At 41.2% G+C, this 25217-nt stretch overlaps 3 protein-coding genes across 8 annotated transcripts in view; all 3 read right to left on the bottom strand.

The window, feature by feature from the left end:
* Positions 1-303: 303 nt before the first annotated feature.
* Positions 304-6075, bottom strand: CZIB (CXXC motif containing zinc binding protein). Of its 5 annotated transcripts, none has more exons than XM_030226547.2 (8): positions 5917-6075; positions 5698-5781; positions 5562-5618; positions 4799-4880; positions 4296-4327; positions 3795-3872; positions 1370-1435; positions 304-624 (listed from the first exon to the last, which is right to left on the bottom strand). In XM_030226547.2, the coding sequence occupies exons 1-8, from the start codon at positions 5920-5922 to the stop codon at positions 547-549; spliced, it is 483 nt and encodes a 160-aa protein (XP_030082407.1). In that variant the 5' UTR covers positions 5923-6075; the 3' UTR covers positions 304-546. The 5 variants fall into 5 exon arrangements, with proteins under 5 accessions (XP_030082407.1, XP_030082408.1, XP_030082411.1 ...); XM_030226548.2 differs by having other exon boundaries at positions 5708-5781; positions 5913-6046; XM_030226551.2 differs by having other exon boundaries at positions 5708-5781; positions 5917-6038.
* Positions 6076-6698: 623 nt separating this feature from the next.
* On the bottom strand, positions 6699-8526 carry MAGOH (mago homolog, exon junction complex subunit). The gene is made up of 5 exons (XM_009088743.4): positions 8360-8526; positions 8191-8249; positions 7951-8061; positions 7568-7650; positions 6699-6986 (listed from the first exon to the last, which is right to left on the bottom strand). Exons 1-5 carry the CDS (start codon positions 8472-8474, stop codon positions 6887-6889), a joined length of 468 nt encoding a protein of 155 aa, XP_009086991.1. The 5' UTR covers positions 8475-8526; the 3' UTR covers positions 6699-6886.
* Positions 8527-21226: 12700 nt separating this feature from the next.
* Positions 21227-25217, bottom strand: part of LRP8 (LDL receptor related protein 8) — a 168468-nt gene continuing 164477 nt past the window's right edge. For both annotated transcript variants that reach the window (XM_030226404.2, XM_030226405.2), the window contains 3 exons: positions 24785-24853; positions 24373-24545; positions 21227-23506 (listed from right to left, as the gene is read on the bottom strand). In XM_030226404.2, the coding sequence (XP_030082264.1) occupies positions 23468-23506; positions 24373-24545; positions 24785-24853 (281 nt within the window). In that variant the 3' untranslated portion in view covers positions 21227-23467. The remainder of the gene's footprint in view (positions 23507-24372; positions 24546-24784; positions 24854-25217) is intronic.

The following is a 25217-nucleotide window of genomic DNA, read 5'->3' as shown; positions in this document are numbered from 1 at the left end:
TTAAAGGTGTAGCTGTTCCCTTGAAGAGTTAACACAGTGCCTTTACTAGGGCTTGTAGCCATTTCCTCACTATAGGAGTGGTGAGTGGGAAGACTTTATTTGCTTATGTTAGACAATCAAATGCAGGTACTTCCTGGTGACCAACTCGTAAAACCTTTAAGGCTGTAAGTTGTGTAAGCAGTTACTCAATCCATTAGCTAAGCTACAGTCCACCACAACCATGTAATTCCCAAACCCCACAGCTTTAAGGACATGGCACAGTTCAGTCAATATGTACTATTTTTAGTTTGTACTGAAGCCATCTCCAAGTGCTCCACGGGAAGTATTTTATTAGGGCATGCTGGGGATGGAAAGTACAACTCAGCAATGTCGGTCAAAGGTTGAACTCAATCTTGGAGATCATTTCCAACCTAAATGATTCTGTGAACTTAGGCTTCCATTTCTGAAGTGCAGCCATGTAAAAAAGTAACTCCAAGGAAGCTGCATATCTGATGTTTACAGCTCCTCCATCAATAACCATGTCATAATTTGTTAGGGGGATGAACTTCAGCATTTTACAAATTTATGGGTAACTTCATAGATTCCAACAGATTCCTTTGTTTTTTCATCATAGTCATTCCAATCCTGTAGGAAATAAGATTTCACAATGTTAGTCACAAAGGACAGAATGCACAGACTGGAATTCAAACTGGAACTAAATGTTACTCAAAGTTTGGGTCTTAGGTATCTGTAGGAAGTTAAATTTTAACAGGTGAGGGTAGCAAGATCAGTAAGCTGAAATTAAATGAGTTTCAGTCTCAGTGTTTTTTTATATATATTTTGCTGGGGTTTATTTTCTTATGTAGTCCCCAGCCTGTAGTGGACAAACAGCAGCCATGGCAGGTGAAAGGATTATCTATCATTTACAATACCCTAGTCAGGTGGGTAAGCAGACAAGCAGATCCCTGCCAAGTAGGATACCAGTGAACAGATGTGACCTTGAGATTCCTGCTCACACCCAAGAGGATTTGGAAGGTGCCATTATCCTGAGCTATGAAGGACAGTATCTGTATTACTTTTCAACCTCTCTGTGCACAGGACAATGGGCAGGGATCTTCCTAGACAGCCATTTAGTATTCCAGGTTCTTGGTTTCTGGAATTCCTGAGTGACTTAAATCTCTGTCAGCTGCTAAGTTAACAAGTCCATACTTCTAAAAGGACGCTGTTAGTAATGCTAGTTGTTCATACTTGATTCAGTTTCTCTCTCCATCTGTGGCCTTCCTGTGGCTACAGGAAGAGTAACACCAGTCCAGGGTGTGTGCTTTAGAGTGGTGATGTGGGGAGAGCAAGCTAGGTAAGTAGTTTTGCTAGTGAAACTAAGACAACATACCTTTTCTAACAAGTTTATGTCATTGAATGGTGTGCCAGATTCTGCACCTTCAGCAGCAAACCCTGCCTGCAAACACATTTGCAGAAGGTTTTTAAATTACATTGTACTCACAAAATAATAAATATGATTATTGAAACATTTAAAGAAAGTAGCTCAGCACAAAAATGTATTTTATTTCTTTTAAATTAGGCAGAGAGAATGGGCAAGCTCTTTCCTAGTTAGGGGTCAGTATAAGGTTGGGACCCTGCTTGTGCATTGGGAAAATTCAATCCAAGAAACAGAGTAAAATGAGGGAACACTGCTCCTTTATTTTTCCCAGCAAAAAAAGTATTTCCAACAATTCTAGATAATGTTAAAGCTTAGTTCCTAAGTTTATGTAGCAGCTTCCAATTACTATTAATAGTTTTATGTTCAGAGTCCACACAGGCATAATAGCTTCATAATACATTGCAAGAAAAGTAACTGAAAATGTGGAAGAAAGCTAATAGTTCTGGCTTGAATACTGGAATCCAAGACACTGTAGAGAAGCAGCAGCTTGTATTGGATTTAGGCACACAAGTGACAAGCAAGCTTTATGTGTAAGGAGGATCAGCTGGCTGAGTGAACAGATTAGTATCCCAAACAAGCATTTCACTGGGGACAGTTCTTCACTACCATCACTGCTGCTGTTTATAAAGAGTGGAGTAAAACCAGAGCACCTTCCTAGAGCTGTCCTATCTTCCATAGGAACAGCTCTCTCACTTTAGGGTTCACAGTTACCAAGCTGTACAGTAAGATTTACTAATTTTAAAAGTACATTTAAAAAATCCCAGCCACTTCTGTAGCATACAGGAAGGTTTCTTACATTGTCAATTCTAACTACAGAATTTTATTAACAAGTGGCTAAAAATCAAAGGTAGCTTCTTTCTGGTTTTCTTCAAGGGATCTAAAATTAAGGTTTATATCAGAGAAACAAAGGATACTTTCTCCTCTCTAACACTCAAATGTATGGGTGGTGGTTGGGTTTATTTTTTTGTTTTTTTTTTTTTTTTTTGATTACTACTATAATTTAAATAAGACATGCAAGCATTAAGCCACTTTAAATTGACTCCAGGTGTGGCTGTATTATGTACCGAAAAATACAGATAAAATGCAGTGATTATATGGCCATATGCCACGTTTAATGCTAATCAAAAGTGAGATCTAGGGTTGTGCAGAAGCCAGGCTGGCTTGGATCATGCAAAATATAAAGCAGTTGACAAAATTTTTCGGAACTGCAGAAGTTACTTGAGCAACAGGAACTCATTTACTGATTTAGGCACCCAAAAATTCATGGAAATACCTCTTCAGGGATTCAAGTGCAGCAAACTCAGAATATTAAATTAAAACTTTTGTTACAGCTGTGAAGTGTTTGTTCTGTAACTAAAATTGACAGCTAGGATGCAGAGCTATAAACACCTCTGACATTTTGTAGTTTTCCCATAGATTTTTCTTCAAGTGCAAGTTCCTAAGCCTGGATGCAAAGCTTTCAAGCAGGAATAAACTAATAACCATTCTGGAATAAAGGAATAACCATTCATCAAAAAGTTGGACTTCACTTAAAAAAAAAGACTTCCCCCAGCACACTGCAGCAGGGTTTCTATTTATATCAAATTCTTTGTAGGATCAGCTTTTTTGGGCTGTTTCTTAGCACAGCATCCCAGTCTGAGAGAAGGATAAGACAGATTTATATTTGTCAGTCTATTTAAACCTAATCCAGCTAGAATAATAGGTTAAAAATAGCAGGGAGTTAAGTGGCATAGAGCATGACCATGCACAAGAGATGAGTCATTGCAGACTGGCCCTGAAGAATCCTTTAACTCTGAACCTTGAGGTGCGCTTTGCACAGCCTGTAACTGCCAGTGATCTTCAAGCTTTGTCTGCTCAAGCTGCAAATGGAAAAATGGCAGTGTTCATCCCCTGTGGCTCTGGTGATGTCAACCCCAAAGAAAATCTGTTTGTGTTTTAGAGGACACACACTGAGGTGTGTTCATAACCTGAGCTTGTTGAGCTCTGTAATGCAACAAAGGGGAAGGGGTGCTCTGTCTAATGCTGCACTTTCCCTTTGGGAAAGACTTTCTTTTGCAATGACCTGAGCAGTGAAGACCTCTCCGATGAATTCAGATTAACAGTGAGTCACCTGTGAGGCAGTTTGACTCCAAGGTATGCTTAGCTTTAGATTTTACTGGCACAGAGAATACCATTTGTTTGTGTTAGCTGTTTGCAAGTTTTTGGTTTGGTTTGTTTTTTTTCTTGAGTCAAATGAAGCAAAACAAACAATTGTGGAAGGATGGGAATCTGGGAGGGTCTAAGATGTTCCAGAACCATTTCAAACAAACAGTGTTTATTTTATCATTCGGGAAGAAGTGCTTTTAAAGACAGAAACAAATCACAAATAAGAACTCACCTGTGGTTGAAAGTCAACTGGTTCCAGACCTCGGCATTCAAACTCCACAATTGTTTTGAATTTCTCGCTGTCTTCAGCCTGTGATTGAGTCAGAAAATCATTAGTTTCCATCTAATACAGACAGTGACAAGCATTAGTCTAGGAATGAATTGCTTTAAAGGCAGCACTGTCATCTCTGATGCCCCAAGTGACAGCAAAATCCTAGGGTTCATTTCATAGGTGGTCACTAACTAGAATTTCTTTATCTGCCATGAGGAAGTCTTCGAAAGGAAACTTAGAGGGGCATTATATAATCACCTCTAATTTGGGTGATAGAGTTCTGTGTTGGCTTTTGAAATGTATCAAATTATTCTACACTTGAGACTGCACAGGAGTATACAAGACAATTTCTGTCCAGGACAAGATCAGCTTTCTGTGTTCTTGAAGGAGGATGATAAAGTAAAACTCAAAATACTGTTAATGCTTGTTTATCTTTCACATAGAAGAGGAAAAAAAACTTACATTGTAAGGCTTGATCGTCTGACTTAAAATATCTAAAAAAAGAAAAATTATACAAATGAGTGACACTATGTCTTCAGTTTTATTCAGCACAAACCAAGCACCAGGATCTTCTTTCACAGCAATTTCCTTATACAAAGCAAAAGAACCACAAGAAATGCAAGGTTTTCCTGCAGCTGCTCTTCAAAAGGCAGAATTCAATTTTTCTCCCTTCTCCTGAGAAGTTTACACTTGACCATTTTTCTGTACCAATGCCAAAAAGATTTGCATGCTTTTGTAAAATAACAATACAGATGAGTTTCGTTCATGCAGAAGGCTGGACTCACCAAGAGGCCTTGCTGTCTCCCTGAACGTGATGTCCAGAAAATGCCTGTTGGGAGCTCAAGCACCAGTGCACAAGGGCAGAAACCCTGGTGAAAGCTCTTTACAAACGGTGTCAAGCAAAAATGGGGACTAAAAGAGAAACTGTGAAATGGATGATGCCTGGTCAATGTCCCAGCACGTACCTATGGAGTTCTCCCTGGAGCACAGCTTGCACTTCTGCACCATCGTGGCACTTCCTCGGCCACCTTTCAGGGGAGCACTGTCCTAAAATCCATGACAAGAGAGACATTTTTATCCACTCTGCAAAGGCAATGTCGTTTTTACAACAACCTTTAGCTTTTTAAAAATACTGCAACAAGGCAGCGTTTTTCTTAACTACAGAGATTAATAAGTCAACAAGTTGAGATTATCAAAGAATAATTCTATTCTAGACTTTCAATAGGAAATAATAGGTATTTGTGTCTTATCCATATAGGCGTGCTCTACTAATTCTCCAAAATACATTCTTACCATCCAGCTGTATGTAACAAAAAGAGATGATTATTGCTAAGAACAGACAAGTATCCCTGACAAATTTTATCCTGCTTTTTCAGCTTCCAAATACTGATTTAGCATGCTTAAATAATCTTGATTTACCTAACCTTCTCCAAAAGGATTCCATCAGCATCAGAGAAATAGGCTACAGAGAAATATGCCTCAACCTTATTTACAGAAATGTTTTTAAAACGGATGCTTGTTAGCAACGGTCACCATTCAAATAGCACATGTGAATTAACAGTCTCCAAATATTTATTTTAATATGGAACACAACAATTTTCTAAATGCATATAGCTATTAAAAAACGATCTCATCTAGAGGGTGACATTCTTGATGCGGATACGTGTGTAAGAGGCAGGTTTGTGTTCGCATTTTTGTGCAGAGGGAGGTTACGAGGGGCACACGCACCATCAGCCGCAGGTACTGCCACTTTTCGGAAACTTCACCGCAGTTCCCACATTTCAGCTGGAGAACAGAAATCGGAAGTTTGAAAGCCGTCAATAATCAGGGAAATGCTCCCGGCCCCGGCCCCGCGGCACCGCACCTTAAGGTACCATCGGAAGTCCTCGCCCTCGGCCCGCAGCCGGGTGATGTTCTCCAGCGTGGCGCGGAGCTGCAGCCCGATCCTCTGCAAGGCAAGCGGCGGAGCGGCGTCAGCCCCAGCCGGCCCGGCTCCCCCCTACCGCCACGGCCCGCAGGGCTCCGGCCAAAGCTCCCGCCTGCCCCCACGGCCCGAGGGGCTCCGGCCAAGGCTCTCACCTACCCCCATGACCGCACGGATTCTGTGCTAGTCCCGGGTCCCCGCGGCCGTGCCCTCAGCCAAGATGGCGCCTCCGCGCTCCCTGCCCGGCTGGGCCGGCGCGAAGCCGCGTCTGCCCTCAGCCAAGATGGCGGCCGCCACCGCCCCGCGCGCGGGGAGCAGGAGGCGCCTGTGGGGAGAGGAGGAAAAGCGGGAGACACTGTTTTCAACATTACACGTCAATTAATAAACTTCTTTTTTTTATTTTTTTTTTTAAGTCGCAGCCTCTTCTTACAGACCAGACATGTTAAGAGAAAGCAAAAGTGCGGTTTGGCAGCACTGCCATGGGGTACTAACGGCCTGTGGGAGACCCTTCAAAGTCTTTTAAGGAATGTTGCACAACAGATGTGCTAGCCTAGAACTAAACCGAATAGATTCTAGGTTGCTTTTCAGCTTCTCTCAAGCTGAACGGGACAGTCAATGAAGATCCTGGGTGGGCTGTTGTCTCTGCTATGAAGGCAAGCGGGCAACCCCAGGCTGGGATGAAGGTGATGTGTGTCTGCTATAACCATTTACCTGTGCACAGTCAGATGTTGCTCTTGGCTGGCCAACAGAATACCCAGCTCAGGATGGTAAGAAAAGTTTGCCTTGACTACTGGCAAAAGTTTTGTTTCACAGAGCCAGGATTCATTCCTTTTTCCACTGCTGTGTAGAGAAGTACAGTGTGTGGGTGATACAAGTGAAGTTACACACTCTGAATGCACTATTTTTAAAAGAAGTATTAGGAGTCAGTCTCTCACCACAGCTTAAAAATTAAAAACACAAATCTTATCCTTTTATTGAGTCACTGACAGTTTGTAACAACAACAAAATATAACAATCAAAAAATAATCTAAAGTACAAAAAAATTTCAGAAACAATGAAGACCTGGAACAGGATCCTCCCTTCCCATCCCTACTGCTAACATTGCAATACAAACTTCAGTTTGTCTGATTTAAATTGGCTTAATCTTGAAGTGGAGTCCAATAAGACTGAAGACGAGACATTTAAGGTCCTGGACCAGGTAGTAGAATACTCTCAAGCCTTCTGGATCTCTGCAGTTCACAAAAGAAGGAAGAAAGGCGGGGGAAATTAAAAGATTAAAAACAATTTTAGACCGATGCCCTTAAAGAACAGGTTACAGAACTAATGTATTAAAAAAACCCAAAGCCTATATGGGGACTTTTAGACATCATCTTAGATTTGTTTCATTCTACATTGATTAAATATTCTGTACTCCAACTGTGAACATTTTAAGTTTTTACAAAATATGCACTTTTATCATGAAAATAAGTATCAACAGCACTTAGGATTTTAGCCACCCCTCCCATTCCCCACAGCAGTCAGGCTTTTCAGCTTAGGTGAAATACATTGGCACAAACAGGCCAATGGCAGCCCAGGCTGTGTGTGTGTACCAGGGTTCCTATAGCAGGGGCTGCTCTCAGAGTTTGAGAACACAGCTGTAACACCACAGCTTAAAGGCATTTGGCACATTGTGCTGCAACACAGAGCACTGGTGCCCCCAGGAGCTGATTCGTACTTTGAAACAATATAAAATACATGTGCCAAATAATCAGGAAGTTCTAATACAGACTGGTAAATAGAAAAAGGGCAGCATAAAAAGCAGAGTACGTACTTGGACTGATTTACATCAATGAGGGAACCGATTTTTGACGTGGTAAAGGAGATGTGCTCATCACCAATTACTATCTCGAGCTCCTGAAAAATAAAAGGTTATAAGAACTTACTGCTTCATGGTACCAGTTACAGAAATACTTTGGTACTGTGATGGTTTTTATTACAAATTTCTATTACAAAGATATCAAATGCAGCAGGTCTGTGGATCGTATTAGCTTCTACAACTACACTGCCATTGAGGCACTACTCGGATTTTAAAGCAGTATTTATTTCCCTTTCAGTTGGAAAAAATACTGGCTTGAAGAAAAAGCTTAGTTATGCTTCCAAGGAGCTAACATATGAAAATTAAAGAGCAATTAGAAGAGACACTATGCACCGTACCTGTCGGCCCACTCTGTCAGGAGGAGGCCACAGAGCATCATCTTCTTTTGTGATTTCACTGTCGTCGATTATTCTCTTCAGCTCTTCCATCACACTCTTGTGCACATAAGCCTGGACACAACATTCCGACAGAGAAATAAATACAGCGCTGCCCACAGCGCCCCGGCAACAACATCCTACCCTGACCCTGCCCGCAGTGCCTTACGCTGGCACAACCGCCCCCAGCCGCGGGGCCCTCACCTCCTTTCGGATCATCACATCGTTCTTGTAGTTGCTGTTGTTGGCGTAGCGCAGCTTACCTGCGGGGAGAGGCTGGCATTAACCCGCGCCGGGGGTACGGCAGCCCGGCAGCCGCCCTCCAGCAGCGCGGCCCACCTCCCTCTGCCCCCGGCCCCCGGCCCGCTCTCACCGTCGGGCCGGAACTCGAACTCGAGGAATTCGTGTCCGAATTTCCCCTTGTGCCCCACATAGTAGCGGAGGTAGAAGTCACTCGCCATGGCCACTCTACAGAGGATCTGCGTCATCAAAGGGAAGCGGAGCGACGCCAACGCTCCCGCACTCGGCACCGCCAAGAGCGGCGGCGGCCGCGGCCGCCCCCTGGCGGGCTGGGGGTGAAGCCGCTCTGTGAGGGGGAGCTCGGGCCCGTTCCCTCAGCGGGGCTTTCCCGGCACGGAGAGGACACCGAGCGGGACACTGCGCAACCCAGCCGGGACACGGCCTAAAGCCACCCGAGCGGGACACAGCCCAATCCAGCCGGGACACGGCCTAAAGCCACCTGGGGAGATCCCACAACGACACGAGATGGTGTCAGGTGAGGCGTCGCCGCACCTCTGCTGTTCCCAGGGCAGAGTCCCAGCCCCTCGGCGGGCCCCGTGGGGGAACAGTTATTCACTTGTTACTCATAAAATAGCGTTCTAGTGAAACTTAGTCATACCAATGAAAGAGATGATGGGTAGGTGGCTATTTGTGATGAGCGCTGATGGTTGCATTCAGTGCTGCTGCAAGAACTTGAGTCACACTTTGTGACGCTGCACTTCTTCCAGGTTAGAAGGGGCCCACCAAAACCATCAAATTTATATTTTGATTAAGTGGCTACCCAAGGATTCAACCCTCGAGGTTGGCATTAATCAGCCCCATCTGCTCCTCCACTGGGCTATTCCCAGAGGGGATGTCAGAGCTCCACCAGTAGCACTGTCCCCAGAGCTGGCAGTGAGTTAGTCCCAGAGGCGTTTCCTGATCTCTTTTCTGCACAGAGGGAACAAACACCACACAGTTACGATTTTAAGCACAATGAACTACAAGTGGACAAGTTTCTGCCTTCTGAAGCAGTTTGGTGCCTCAGTGGGACTGGTGTGTTGAGGTCCCTCACCACAGGTGGCCTGAGGTTTGAGTAAATGCACTGGGGGTAAATCCTGCCCTTTTCTGCTTTGGGAACTGCTGAAAGGAGATAGCCAGAGACACATCCTTTTGTAAAGGACTCCCTTCTGCAAGGAAAATTCAGAAACAGGGAATCTCTTGTGCTCATCACAAGACGGGATGTTTTTTATTGAGGACACACAATGGGGGAGGGTGGTTTGCACTGTGGGGGTGTTGGAAATGGGTTTGCAGTGATGAACATGATTTCATTTGGATTGTGCTGCCTCACATCCCTTTGCGGGGCTAATGGAGTTCTCTCTGCTTTCCTTAGAGTTAAAGCAGGTTTAAGTTAGGCAATATTTACTCTTATTCATTGTTTTCACAGCTTTGTGCTTGAATACTCTCAGTTGAATTCTTTAGGAGTGTCCATTCTATAAAATGTCTAAAAGTTGCTTCTTTAGTAGAAGAGTCCTACTGATACAGAAATAGCCAACCTGTTGCTTCATAACATCTGCAGGTACTGCAAAGAAATTAAAACATAACCTTAAAAAATGTAACATTTGTATTTATACCAGACTGAAGGATTTTTTGCAGAATTATTGCCCTTATTTTGCTAACTTGGTTGTCGAAACTCAAGGTAATATCATGTATGGTCTGATTTGTCCCCAAGTTCAGAGGTTTGGTTTTGTTTGGTTTGGGGATATTTTGGGAGAGAATTACTCCACTGTAATTGTCTAAATTGTTTATAAGCCTTTTCAGGAATAAAGGTGCTTACTGTAAATTTATTTAAATTACTGTGTTGGAAGGAAAAGCAAACTGGCATAGGAGTTATCCCAAGAACCCGCATTTTAATTCCTTCTGGAGGTGTCAACTGTCTTTGAGTTCTCTATATTAATTCTAACATTTTATGATAAATGCATACTATATATAGGTGAGATAAAAATGGCTTTTTTGCTGTGCTTTCTTGTCTAAGTAAAATAACTATCATGTTTGATGGTGATACAATGGCTAAAGAATTGGTGCCAGTGTTGTTTGTGTTATCTTGACACATTTACAATCCCAAACATGCTCTGCTTGAATGCACTGGCTTAAGTATGTGTTTGTGAAAGGCAAAATGTGTGTGCTGTAGTTCTTTTCATTCTGCTTAAAAGCATATAAACAGTGGTTGTTCTGCCTCTGAAGCAAATATCTCTATAAACACACATTTTTAGCATTATTTTACATATGATAGAAGGACTGTAATGTAACAATGTGCATATGGAATCTTAATAGTGGTACTTATAATGAGTTTGGGTTAGGGGGTTTTTTTGTTTGTTTTTGAAGAAGAGCAAAATGTACATGATTTTCTCCTCTGACCTCTGGGGAGCGGGTATCTGTGGGACTTGGAAAAATGGGAGAAATCAGATAAACATGCTCTGAATATTTCTATTTATTTAGGTTTTTTTTCATGTCAATAAAAGAGCAGATGGCTTGAATGAATCAATCTACTTTGGATCCATAATTTAACTTCGTTTTAAGATTGCAAGATTTGTGATTGTTTCTTGAAATAGTTGTATTTCTGCTGTTTTATTCCCTTCACTAGAAATGTTGAACACTTGGGAGAACTGGGTGACAGAATTTTTTTCACAGATTGCAAATAAATCAGGTTGTTTTCTGATATCTTTCTATGTCTGTAACTTTTGAAATCATGTTCCAAACATAGAGAATTTTATACAACTCTTTTTCCTTGTGCCTGCAGAGGCTTTAATTCTTACTGATTCCCCTTTTAAAGAAACTATTTTGGCTGAGGAAAGTTATGACAATATAATCTCTGAAAGTTAAAACCCCCCTAAAATACTTCTTTAAAATGTGTTCCATAGCATTTAACGTGCTCCATGGTGTGGATCTTGACTTTGCACATAGATCCTTGTTGTGCCTGTGTTACTTCTTGCTGTGCAGAGAATTTTGTTCTGGTTTTGAAGAATGTTAATTCCTTTGCCTCTGCATTGTGTGAGAAATAATGAGTATGAAAACCCAGCTGGGTCAGCAGTGTGTTGTGGCTCCTGAGACAAACTGGGGGTGCTGTGTTAACCCTAAGCTTTGCACTTTAATGCACTGTTTACCAGAGTTTGTACTTTGAAATTGCAATATGGGTAAGTTTCATCTCTCGGTTAAAAATACACCTCTGTAAGAAGGAGCATTTGTTGTTTTGGTGCTAAATAAAACAACCTTATTACCGTGAGGTGAGGCTGTCCCCACAGGGCCCTGCTGCTGTGGCTGGTTATTGACTGCAAGGCTCTGTTTGCTCACAAGGCAGCTCTCACTGGGCATGACTTAGTAAACAAAAATGGGCTCTATTGACTTCTGTATTAGAAGAACCAAATCCTAAGCCTAGCATGGACTCCTGGGTGTAAATGAGTGTCTGAAAAGGAGAAGGATTTGTGGAAATTAATTGAAAGCAGGACTGCAAGGGTCTGTCGTTGTTGCTGTGTTCATCCCATGGGAATATTTGTGTGAGTTTTAAAGAAAGCTTTTTGGTTTTGATTGATTTTGATTCCCTGCTTTCTCTCTAGATGGTTTTTGTGTCCAATGCAAGTGTATAACGTAAATGACTTTCTCATTTAAAAAGTCAGCCCCCATCTGAGTCTGCTGGGTTTGGCAAGGCTGGAAGTTGGGGTGTGGTGGTGTATGAGAGCTGAGAAGAATATCTGGGGTCCAGTCCTGGTGATTCTAGCTCTTTAAAGTTTATTGCCACAAATAACTTAGGAAAACACATATTACTTATTTAAATGGTTTATTTGTTTTTCAGGGTAGGACTGTGTCTTGAACTTAGGGTAGGACTGTGTCTTGATCCAAAATAGGATCTGCTTTTATTTAAAAATAGATATGTGTTAATTCTCACTTCAAGATTTTACAAGGATGGTCTTGAGGGCTGACATGGGGGAGCTTGTCTCCAGTCGTTGCTTCTAAATCTGCACATTTAGACTGAAATTAGCCTTTGTGAATTGTCCTCTAAGTAGTTCCCAAGAACTACATAAGAAAGAGGTATTTGATTGTTTGATGTCACTGCATGTTTCAGGCTCTTCATTTCTATATTAGCCAGGTGCTGTATTCCAGTCATGTATTTCTGAGTAAACTGATTTTATTTAAACAAATTTACCAAACTCTTTAAAGGTTTCCCTGGTGGCAGGGAGTGAGCACAGGTATTTATTCAGCCTTCAGCCCATGACCTTCCTGTGGAGGTGGGTTATGTCTCTATAAATGTGGAAATAAACAAAGGAGTGTTGGACATTTTACCTCCTCGATTGGAAGGACATCCTGGTCCTGCTGAGCGGCTGAGATGATACTTCAGGCAAGGGCTACAAAGAAACCTCTCTTTGCTTCCACGTGGCCTTACTTTACCTTCAATAAACATTGTTCTATGTTTTTTTTTCTTTTATTTGAAATGTTTTAACAAGTTTGTTTGTTTGTTTTTTAATCCAAGCTCTGACAGAACCTTCTGACATAGCAGAATTTCACAAGCTTTACAGAGGTGAGAGACCTGGGGCAGTGCTTTTATAAAAGAAACTTTTAGATTTTATCTTTAGGCATGCTTATGCTGCTCTAAGTGGGCCTCATGTTCTCTGCTACACTTTGACAAAAAGTTAAAAGGAATTTTATTTATTTCTAATATTTTTACCTGTGTACTTTTAATTGGTTTTGCTTTTTTTTCCAGGCTTGTCATCATCTTTAACACACTCATTTTTCCAATGTATTTAATTCCAATATTTGAGGGTTTTCTTTTCCCTTATTCTATAAAGAAAGAAACTTGTGTAGTAAGTGAGGAAATCCAAGCATAAGGCTTCATTAGCAAAAAAAGGGAAACACCTGAGGCACATCTGCCTTCTCACAGAAGACTTCCAGCCTTGCTTGTCCCCTGCATGCATCAGACTCTCCAATCTTTAGTAATTTGAAAACTTTGTTAAGAAAAATACATTGCTTTCCTTTTACACAGATAATTGTGTCTTCGAGCAGGCTTTGATCTGGTGGGTGCAGGAGTCCCATCCATTTCCTGTGCAATCCTTATTTTTAAAAACCTTGTACATTGTGAGGGATCCCAAGTGAGAAGCAAACCCTCAGCTTTCAAGAGAGCCCTTGCAGATAGACTTCATGCACAGGTGATGTGCTGAATTCATTCAGGGTTGCCATGGCAACCTCCTTTTTTTTTTTTTTTAATCCAGAGAAAGATTGTTTTATCAGTAAATGTACCTTTCCACAGTACCCCATGGCTTTTGTTCAGGGGTCTCAGCTCTTAGAAGCAAGAGATGGGCAGGCCCTGAAATTAACAGTGTCACAGATCCTCATTGCTCACTAATGCTCTTTGTTCTTCAGCTCTGAGTATACCAGCATTTAGTCTCTCCACCTCTTCTCTGGGGTTTTTGGCAGAAAACTGTCTCTTCCATACTGGATGAGGCCATATAATCTCAGATTCTGGGTTTTCAGCATTATTATTTTACAGCCAGGAGGCACAATTCTCAGTCTTGATGTTCTCCTGTCCTTTTCCTCTGATCTCAGAGAGTTCTTGGTCATCATTTTCAAGATTCTGTTTTGCTGTGCATAATGGCTCTCCTGCCCCTAGGAGCTATCAGGTTGGTTCTGTTCCATGTTCATAACACTGGCAGTTTTTTAGTGATTTAAAAGTAAAAAAAATAAGGGAATAGAGCAAACCAAGATGAAAAGGATGATACTGGCTGTAATACACTAATCTCCTTCCAGAAGCCAGGGAGTTATTTCTCAAAATAAAGTGATTTGTCTCTCTTAAAGAATTATTCCTGATTTTCAGTCAGTCAGGATTACTCTGACTCTGAGTCCGTCCTGTCAAACCACAGGGATGGTGCACAAGCAGTTCCTTATTGACAGCACTTTAACATAGAGTGGTGGATGCCAGCTTCAGGAATTAATGTATATATTTTTATATATTTCCACATAGGCAAATGCACTTGCATATGGTTTTTTTCTGTGTCAAATAAAAGGCCTTGCCCACAGATGGCTCTTGGGATTAAAAGCATTGGAAATAATAACACCTTTCTATTTTCATTTAATAAACCTATTTTGCCATTATCCCAGGCAGCAGCATCTATCTGTTGAACATTACTTGGGCATTGCTTTTACAAGAGAAATATTACAGGTAAAATTATGTTTAGACTGTCATTACATTAATTATGTAATTACCATTCATTTACATTATGTTCTTATTTCACGGTGTTTCTAAAACAGTTTGTGTAGAGAATCCAGTAAATTCAGAATTCAGTTCTAAAAAAAGAACTCATTACAGAAAAGGGTAATTTCAGATGATGTTTTTTGTGCTTCTGATTCTTTGGGAATAGCATACAAAATTATGTGAGTGTTCTGTATATAACCTTGGTGTTGATATACTAGATAAAATATTCCATGAACATTTATCACTTTTAGTAGTCTTCATTGTGCAGGTACTGAGCCGATACTTGTGTGCTGCAGAATGCTGTGGAGACACAGGGCTGGCTTGGATGGGCACCCAAATTTCAGCCCAAATATCCACTCCTGTTCCAGCCCCTGCCTGTGGGGAGTTTGCCCCTCGTTTTAGGGCTGTGTCACAGATCTCTGGTGGTGCCTACAGAATCTGCTCCTGTCTCGGCTTGGGGAAGATGGGCACAGTTTCCTCTCTGTGGTGGCACAAACCTCTGATTTAGGAAAAAAAAAAGAACCTAAATCACTTCAATCATCCAGTCACTTTGCATCCTGCAGTGGAATAAGAAAGGTCAGGCAATAACTTTTGTTCAAAAAGAAGACTTCAGTAGATGGATTTGGTTTATTTAATGGTAAAGAAAAGGTCATGGATTTTGTTATTTTATTCTCACATAAATTGATTTTGTAAAGTTGGTTTATCAGCATTTGTGTTCCATTGCTTTGTTATTTCAGTACTGGAGAAAAGGTCATCTTCTTGCTGGTGTCGGATATTCCATGGTCCATTAAAACTGCATTATTTCTGCTGAAGCTGAATTTCTTTTCTTGCATTTTTTTCTCTCTTTATTTCCCCCACAACTTCACTAGTCCGAGGTGAACTCAGCTGCAGCTGGGTAGTTTGTCCTGCAGTCTGTATATCAAAGGTGCCTGCATAGGATTGTTTGTGTCTTATTTGGGTTGTAGAAACATGAATGACTTGGCTGTGCTAGCCTGATAAGAAGTTGAAGTTCATATAAATTTTTTCAGGTTTTGTTCACTATTCAAGAGCTTGAAAAGATACCCAATCAAGTATTTTTTGTAGGGGAGTGAATTGCATTCTGTCTCAAAATGAAGTGTCAGTAGAAGACAGTGACTGAGTTTTTTGCATAGAGGAAGAAAGAAAAATGAAAATATTTAAAAATATGGAGGTCTGATGCGAAATTTATTATGTGACTATTCTGCTAAGGAAATCATATTTTCTGTACAGCCAGTTCATCACTGACTTTGCCTTGCTTCAGTGCTATTCCAGCAGTCTTTGAGATGGCCAGAGAAGAGCTAAAAAAAAAAATTACTTCAATGTGCTCATCAAATCAGAGGTGTTAAGCCAAATGAGTGTCAGTGGGGAAAGGCTTAATTTTAGGGTAGTGGTAGAAAAGAAAGTAATCACCTTTGTCTTCCTGTGTTGTCACAGTAGTGTAAAGAAGGGGCTGGTGAAGTTGCCTTTTAATCAGAAATTACCATGCAGTTCTCTTCTCCTCTTGTTGAATGTGTGAATGCCAGCACAGTAATTACATGTGAACACAATTTTCAAACCGCCAAATATTTTTGCTTTATACTCAGTGCTGGTACTAATGATCAGCTGCCAAAGGCTGACATGAATTCGTGTCTGAAAAGTTATCCTCAGTATTTTTGCTTTGTAGTTGTTCTGTTTCTTGTCAGCAGCACCTGTGTGCATGCACTTGGAGGTTAAAATTCCTCCTTAGATGATTATAAAATCTTCTGAATAAGTCTCAGCTGGGGCCATTGCCCTCCCACAGTTCCATCCCAGCTGTCCTTTGTTTCTTTCTCATTGCCATTGCTCTCAAATCATTCCCATTTCATGTTCCTTCCTTATCAGTTCATCTCACCCTCTCTGGAAGCAAACTCATACTTTGATCAGCACTTTTTAAAAATGCTGGTGGAGAAGAGGAGATCATGGAGGCCTGCTGCTGCAGAGGTGGGGGTACGTAGGCAAAACTGGTATTGCATAAGACCAGTGTCACCCAGCAAAGTTACTTCTTGATTTGGAAAATATAGATTCCCTGTAGCCCCAGAAAACAAGAAGTATTTTCTAGTCTCAAAAATGCAGTAGTTAATACTTCATGAATATAATTTCACATCTTGTTGGAGATTCATTGGGTCTGATGACATAAATATTCTGATAGCACTGTGTTGATTTTTCTCACATGAGGGAATGGTAATCAAAATAATGTATGGCTGTGGACTCCTGATCTGCAGGAGCACCTGAAGGTTATTCCTCTTTGGCTTTGTTCTTGTTATGAAGGTGGAGAGTGCTCTAAAAGGGAGACATGAAATCAAAGCCGCCATGTTCTGGAGTCCTCATAGCACTCATAGCTATTGACACTACAAATTATGTCTTCATTAGGATTTTTGCCTTGAAGTGACTCATTTATGTTAAAAGGCTTCTGTATACCTGCTCATTAGAAGGTGCTGCTCCAGTACTTAGGATTAAATTGAACCTTTTGCAGCCTGCCTGTGTAGGTCACACAGATGGCACACAGGTCCCTGAGGGAAGAGGGAGAAATTCTGCATCACATTAATATAGAAGTACAAATGGTGATTTGTGTTTGTGTTTTGGCCAAGATGTGGGCAGGTGTTTTAAGTTGTGCTGTTTGTACTCCCTCCAGAAAACTCCATTTGCTTCCCTGGCCCATCCCTGCCCTGTGCAGTTCTGAGGGGTGGATTTGCCAAGTGCCCACCTGCTCTGGAAGGTGAGAACTCCCAAGAGGAAGCTGTTTCTGTGTGCCACTGGATTATTGGGTCAGGTAGCAGAGATCTGCACACAGCCATTGGTGTTACCTGCAGTGCTTTGCTGGGCAGTCACATTTGAAGCCTGGTCAGTGCAGAGCTGCTCTGTGTGGCCACTGCAGGGACAACGGCCAAGTGACAGGGACTTTGTAAGCACAGTGCACAAGACTCACTAAATTAATGACACCTAGAGGCAAGTTTAGTGGGTTTTGTCCATTGCTCTGTGGGATGACCAGGCTCGTCTGCAGGGTCTGAAGCAGTGTGGGAGTGGTAAAACGGCAGCTGCTTTGAAAGGGGTACATTTTAACTAAATATGAGAAGTATTTCAGGTGCACATGGAGGAGCTGGGTTTCACTTTCCTGAAAAGCAAGGCAATACCTGGCTTGGCTCAGCAGGGGAGGTACAACTCCTGTTCAGCTGAGTTTTCCGGAGCAGTTTGTCCCATATAGCCTGTTGCTATGGGAAACCATAACTGTAGCTAATTCCTGGCATAGTGTAGCTGAAAGTCCAGAGTAATGTGTTACAAACAACACATCATCATCATATGGTCCTGTCACAGCTTCTCAATTAATTTATCTAGGTCTGCAGATGGCCCGTGTCTTTGGTTGTGTATAAATCAGGCTTGGGGTGCATCCCTATCTGTGTATATTTGTATTACTTAGAGTCTATTCTAGGCCAGTGATCATACTTTGAATATCACATGTTCTCTAGTTTATTCATTTTGATGCCATATTCATGGAATCATAGAATAGTTTGGGTCGGAAAGGACCTTTAAGATCATCCAGTTCCAACCTCCTGCCATGGGCAGGGATGCCTTCCACTAGAGCAGGATATTCCAGCTTGGCCTTGAACACTTCCAGGGATTGAGAAGCTGCAACTTCTCTATGCAGCAAATATTGTAGCTCTGTGAGCTTCTGTAAACTGATAACGTGACTGAAGAAAACACCAAAATGTTCTGTATTTGGTGGGTGTGCATGTAAGTTATAATGATTAAAGGATCACTGCTTATTTATGTCCTGAGCAGAGCCATAGCCAAGGCAAAGGAACAACTGTAATCCTTGGGGATTGTGAGCCAAGACTTGTTTTTGTATCTTAGTCTGTAGGGGAGAAACAAGGTTTTTATGATTAGAGTCTGTGGGGATAGTTCTTAAATCACCTTTAAAAAAAGAAAAAAGGAAGACACAAGGAGAGATGTAATTTGGAGAGTTCATGCCTCACCACACTGGGATGGAGCTTGTGTCAACTGAACTCCAAAAGGGCAAAAAAGGTTTTAATTTGGCTTTTCCTGAAAAGACCTCTATAGCCAGAGATTCTCTTAACCTCACCTGCTCCTCTCTAGGCTGCCAGCCACTGATGTGATTGAGAAAGTTTTTTATTATTAACTTCATGACTTTTATTGCCACTGATGCCTTTAGTATCAAAGTAATATGAAGTCGATTCATAAGGTAAAGCTTTTGAATGTGACACCCATTTCAGATGTTGCTAAAAATAATGTCAATTTCCAATAATTTTGAGTCCGTTTTTCATTGCAGGAAGTCTAGAAGTCAACTTTAGCCTTTGTAAGAAAATTTCTGTCAATGGAGCTTAGACCTAAATATTACCTTCCAAGTATTGTTTATCTTCTAAGCATCATTTCAAGGTGCTCTCTTTGCTTAGAACTTATTTAGGTCTGTGCCTTATTAGTAAAATATGTAGATTCAGGGATTTTTATTGAATGTTTGTTTGTAAGGCTTCTCATCATCTTTTATATGTAATGGCTTGAATGAAAGTAATGTATGTGCTTTTAGCTGAGCCCCAGTGGGGAAATATATGCATGAAAATAAATTACTGTAGGTGGAACTAATTAATTCCTTGATTGGCAGACTCAGCAGATAAAGTCCTGAATAGGGTAATGTGGAATGTCTTTGCTATTTGGCCTCAGTTGTACCTGGCCAAGAACTTTAGGTAAAACCTCTCCTCTTCTACCTCACTTTGTAGCCTCGAGGCAAGGGCTGAAGAACTGAACTGATGTGAAGACAAAATAATCAGTCCAGCCTTCTGTAATCTTGTGTACATCGTCCTTGGAGCCAGGCAGGGGCCTATCAAACTATCAGGGAGATTTGCTTGTTTCACTGCCATAACTTCAGCTCCCTGCTCAGGCACTGCCTTATCACCACTGACAAGATTACAGTGGTTTCCTTGATATTGTGGGGAACTTAGCAGGCAGCTGTGGCTAATCTGTAAGGAAATGTTCTCCCACTTAGGTATGTGAAGAGATTTGAAGGCTGCAAATGATTTGAAAAAAGGGTATAATTTTTTAAAGCATGTTAATTCTCATTCTGCTTGCTGATGCACAGGTGCAGATACAGGTTAGCATTACTGCCCTCTTGTAAAAGCCAAGAACTCAGCCTGGACTGGTGCTCGTTGGCTTCTTCTGGAAGTTGGGATGAGAAATCCGCATTCAGCACCCTGAGGCATACAGGCCATCTTCTGGGGACACTCTGGGAGCTGATCTGTTGTGAAGCTGCTGCTTTGTGTCACTGTCTCTGCTGCCGTGATAGCAAAAGCCACAAGTCCATCTTTATCTGTGTAAAACTGGACCCTGAGATTTGTGACTTGGCTGGGGAGTCGGTGCTCAAAGCCATACAAATAAAACAAGGTGGCTCAGTAATGCCAGTTCCCTGGCAAACTTTTGGCCAGGCTCATTTCATCTGTCTGAGTAGAGCTAGGTTGGTCTCTGTAGAAAGTGAGCCCCCCTCATTTTTCTCTTCTTGGGTCAGTGGTTTACCCTGCAGGGATGCCATTTGCCCACCAAAGGCCTTCTGTCACTCCCATTCTCAGGAATTCTCAGGAGGGGACAGCAGAGGAAACGTGTACATTTAGGAGACAGCTGGAACTGGCACCACCTGTAAATGCCTGCACTGGAGCAGTGACAGAGCTCACGACAGCCTATGGCTGTAGGCCCCTGCTTCAAGGCAAGGATGTTAATTAGGAGGACAGATTTAAAAGTGTTTCCCAAAGTTAAAGGGCTGGTTTGATGCAGAACTACGAGTAAGGAAATGAGCACACATATTCCTGCAGAAGGCAGAAAGGTAACTGAGTTACAAGTGTTACATAAACACCGAGGGACAGAGATGACTCCCTGTAGTCCATGGAGCATCTTAGTGGGAGTAGGCACAACAGTGTTGGTGTGGATTAACTCAGACTGTACAGTTACTATTGCAAGAAGTGAAACAAAAAATGTCATTTTATTGCTAATACAGCATAAATAATTTAAAAAGGGAGTTGTTTTGGGAGGCATACCTTAATGCCCAGGTAGGTTTAGGACTCTCTTATGAGGCTCTTTCAGTTTTCTTTTGTGCTGTCCTTGCTGTTTAGGCCTGGAGAGAATTTTGTTGTTGTTTCACTTTTTCTATTTGTTGCCATATTACTTTGCTAAAATAGTTAAATGAAAGGGAAGAATGTTTTGAAGTAAGAAAAAGCCTATTTTCACTTAGATAGAAAACTAAACCACTGATATTTACCAGTATATCAGTCCATATTAGTTTGGTAATAACTCTTCGTGCTTGAAAAGTTTTACTTGCTTGGCTGCTTCCTTTGGGACGAAGAATTGACTGAAAGAGAATTTCAATAAAGGCTCTGCTTCCAACATGCAATGGGGAAAGGTAGTGTAGTGGTGTATTGTACTGTTTTATCCAGGATTTCAGTTTTTCAGGAGACAGGGAAGAGAGAACAAGCTAACAGTGTGTTCAGTTCTGAGTCACTTAGTGTCCAGCCAAAACCAATGTGGCAAAAAAAGACACTGCAGAACAAAGTGCTCTGTTGTGTAATATGAACTGTCCCCAGTGCTGCTGCTGTGACACTGCAGCTGGACAGCTGCATTACACAGCACTGCCCCCAAATCCAACTCTGGATTTGGGCAATTAAAAATTAGGGAAAACTCAGACCAAAATATGATACAGTCCCATTTCAGACACCATGCAGTAATTAGTTCAGTAATCCCAGATAAAAAAATTTAATCTTTCTATAGAAACAGTGCACTGTTTTACAAACGTGTTCATTTGGTTTCCAGTACAGCAAGTGTTACACAGAGCCCCCCGCCCTTCCCTGGGCCTTTTGTCTGGAAGGTAAGAACTGAAACACAAAAGGCACCAAGCAAGAACTTACTCTAACAGAACTTCAGTATGACAAGACAGAGCAGAAATGATTACAATGTTAAATATCACCCTACCAATCTGAACCATTATTTAAAATAATTAACTCCTTAAAAAACAAATTTGGTGTTTGACTTCTCAGTAGTTATAAATCTGTAAAGGTTGAAACCAGCACTGCACATTGAGTTCATTTACAATGGTTTGAAAAAACCTGCAGCCTTTTACATGTGGTTTGTACAGGTTTGTTTGTGTGTTCTTAAAAAAGTATCAAAACTGTAGAACTTTCATATATATTTACATTCGTCTGTTAGTTACAGTGTTATCACATACAGCCTTGCTCAGCTTTTTCTTCATGCACACAGTGCATGGATTTATAGAAAGAGAGCTTCATACCTTAAAACAATAATGGGATATCTCACTCATGTTGTCACTGCCTTAAAATCTAAAATTTGGACTAGAAGGATGCTTGATTACTTCTGTACAGTCTATGCAGGCCATGAGGCATTTGAGAGTATGTATTATGTCTGTATGCATACCAGGGCTTTAAACACTTTATTATCTTAGTAAAGAATCAGCTTCCAGCTCGCATCACTCTGTAAATTTATTCTAAAAGAAAGGAAAAAAAAAGGAAAAAAACTCCAAACCTACTCAGCCTGAGTTTCTTCTACTCACTCAAATACAAAAGCTTGGACTGACATAAAAACATGAGGAAGATTTCTGTAGGATTTGGTACAATTCAGGGAGGTACTAGTCCATTATGCAGTGGGAGGTAAGTGTATTCACTTCCCACAGAATTCCCAGGAAATCCTATACAATGAGATGAGAAAAATTAGGTGTTTTTTCTGCCAGGTGCAGGATGATCCAGCCAAAGGGCAGCTTGTTCCATGGCAAGACTTGGGAAGAGTTCTGTATGTGTGCCACAGCAGCTCCTAAAATTGGGGTTTTTATCAGTATGAGCAGGGGACAAGGGCAAGAAGGGAAGGAAGTGACTTTTATTATTGTGCTATTTTCCTGATGGAACCAGGGAGAGTGCTCACTTGGGAGTGTGGAAATATATGGCTAAATCTTTGTTCCTGTAAATTCCGAGCTGATTTAAGAGATGCAAGATCCCCAGTGTGGAAAAGCATTTAAATTTACATTTAGAAACCAACAAACAAAAACCAAATCAGATTTGTACCAAGCTGTAAAAAAGCAACAATACAGCACAAAACCCCTGGGTGCTGTAAGAGTTTCTCCTGACTGAAATGCTGTAGGCAATAGCTCTCCAGTTTAATGCACTGCATGGATTCTTCATGGATAGACTGGAAAATGTACAAGCAGCCCTTAAAACCAGGATGGAAATCAGGAGATGTTTGTTAGGAGTGCTTCACTGGTCAGCTATCTTACACTACAGCTCCTTCTTACATAGTGTCTTTAGATTTCAAAGCAAACTTCTCAAACATCCTGTAAAAATTCAATTATTCCTAATTTTCATTAATGTAGGCTAGTAGTTTTAAAATATATGTATATATATTTATATATATGTATATATTTATATGCCTATATATCTATCTCACCTAGATAGATATATACACAGATAATCTATGCACAGCAAGCCAAACATACAAAAAATAAATACTCTCACCCCTCTACTATATTTACAGAACAGATCTTATAATCCAGATTTTGTTAATAAATATTTCTAAACTGCCTGTACAGAATTTATTTTACTTATGTTGATGGATAGCCACAAAGCATATTCAACATATTTACAAAATATCTATAAATATAGTCTTAAAATAAAGCAATAGCTACTGAACCTTCAGCCTGGCTGGTTATGTACATTGAGTTAGTAGCTCAGCTGTTGCTTATTCACTATCACAAATGGGTAGTGCAACAAGTTAAAATGTGTATAAAAGATTATACATACAAAACTCTCACATCCTTTGGATGTTTGCAGTTCATTATAACTTTGTGGTTACCCTTCTGCAACATAAATAATGACCAAAAAGAAGAAGCAGGTTCTGTGATCCAAAGCAGATTTGTTCAGTGTTTAGATGACTGGAGCAGCAGCTTCATCCTCATGGCAACCCATCATCTTCTAAGCTTAATGCTACACGCTGGGGAGGGAAAGAACACACTCTTGTGAACTGAGATACTGGTGCTAACTTGTATTTCTTGTTAGAGCTCTCATGGCTGTATTGGTCACAAGTCTATTCTAGATAGTGATTTTTTTCCTCCCCAAATGAGGCCATTTGCTCAAGTGTAACTAAAGAGGTGCTGGGAAGTTTTCTGTCCATGTATATTGCATAAAATTCCTTGTCAAGGATGGCACTTTCTCCAGTGTGATCTTGTGTGGAACGTTTAGATCATAGAGGACATTATCCTGCCTGCCTGCAGGAGCTGTACTGCTTTCACTCATTACTCTGAATCTTCCTGCTCTCTTCTGAAAACACAATGCACTTACATCTGCCAGTGCTCCTCTCCCCAGGGATGCTGCTGTGAGGGAGGATCCTTTTCCTTAACTTCTTACAGAATTTAAGTCACTTCTTGTGAGGAATGTGATTTTTCTTTATACTGTTACTATAGAGAAAATATTCTCCCTGGTAAGTAGAGAAACTGAATTTATCCTTAGGATAGTTTGGACACATGGTAGCAGCCTAAGCACAGATAAAATGGAATCCAGTAGGGGATGAGTAATCACCTGTCCCATCCTGAGGTAGCTCTTGAGGGAGCTTTACATTTGTCAGATTGGTACCTTGATTAGGACAATTATTCTTCATTTGAACTGAGTATCTGATCCAGACCACTACATTCTGAGACAACTGCAGGGGCTGCCAGAAGTTTAAGCTTCTGCCTAATCAATGATAATAAAGAGGTTCTGTTTTTTTTCATTATGTGGCGAATAAATAACACTAATCCAAATTCTCTACTGGAACTCTCAACAGAATGAATATTCTCCAGCACCATCTCCTCAGGTACTTACTGCTGGGTACACGTGTCCAATTTGGGCAGTTCGCCCAATGTGGATTTCATCTTCATCTTCCTCTTCTGTTGTCTTCCTATAAACTGGATTATCAAAGTTCATGCTTTTAGTATTCTTCCGTTTCCAGTTTCTCCAGATGAGGTATCCCCCCATGCACAGCAAGCCAATGACCACTGGAGAGGGGAGAGAAAGGGCTGTTAGGCAGGCATGGATCTGCTGGGATGGTCCCATGCTGGCAGCCATCCTCAGAACACTTTCTCAAAGCTGGGCTACTGTTCCCCAGTTCAGCAGTTCCCGTATTCTTTCCCACCTTATCAATGAAACCTGGAAAAGTGTATTTACTGTGGTAAATACAATATTTTGGGATTGTATTTTGGTGAACTCCTTCAAAGGTTAAATCCAATCTGCTTACCCACAGGAATGACGATTCCAATCACAGCCGCTGTCACAGTTGAACCAAAGCCTTCATCATCATTTGCATCTGTAATTAAAGAAGTGTTCTGATCATTTAACTCATTCACTGCTTTTAAAGAATGTTTTTTGTTAGTACCTGTGCTGTTCTGCCCATCAGAAAGCTTTTGCAATTAAAGAATTTACAAAAAGTTTCATAATAAAATTCTTCTGGTGACACTGAGCAGCACACAGGGATCAGGGACAGCCCAGAGCTCCAGGCCACAGAAGGGACACACTCCAGGCTCCAGGGCTGTCAGAGCACTCTGACCAGAAATGGGGGACTGTGCTTGGGCCTCCAATTTTTCTCACACAAAAAAAGGAGGCCAGTTTTAAAATTTGACATTTAATGGAAATGCCATGCACGCATCAGGGGATGGTGAAGAGCATTCCTA

Source organism: Serinus canaria, chromosome 8 (assembly GCF_022539315.1).
Source record: "Serinus canaria isolate serCan28SL12 chromosome 8, serCan2020, whole genome shotgun sequence".
Taxonomy (NCBI): Eukaryota; Metazoa; Chordata; class Aves; order Passeriformes; family Fringillidae; genus Serinus; species Serinus canaria.
The sequence above is the reverse complement of the archived record's forward strand: the minus strand, read 5'-3'. Positions and strand labels throughout refer to the sequence as shown.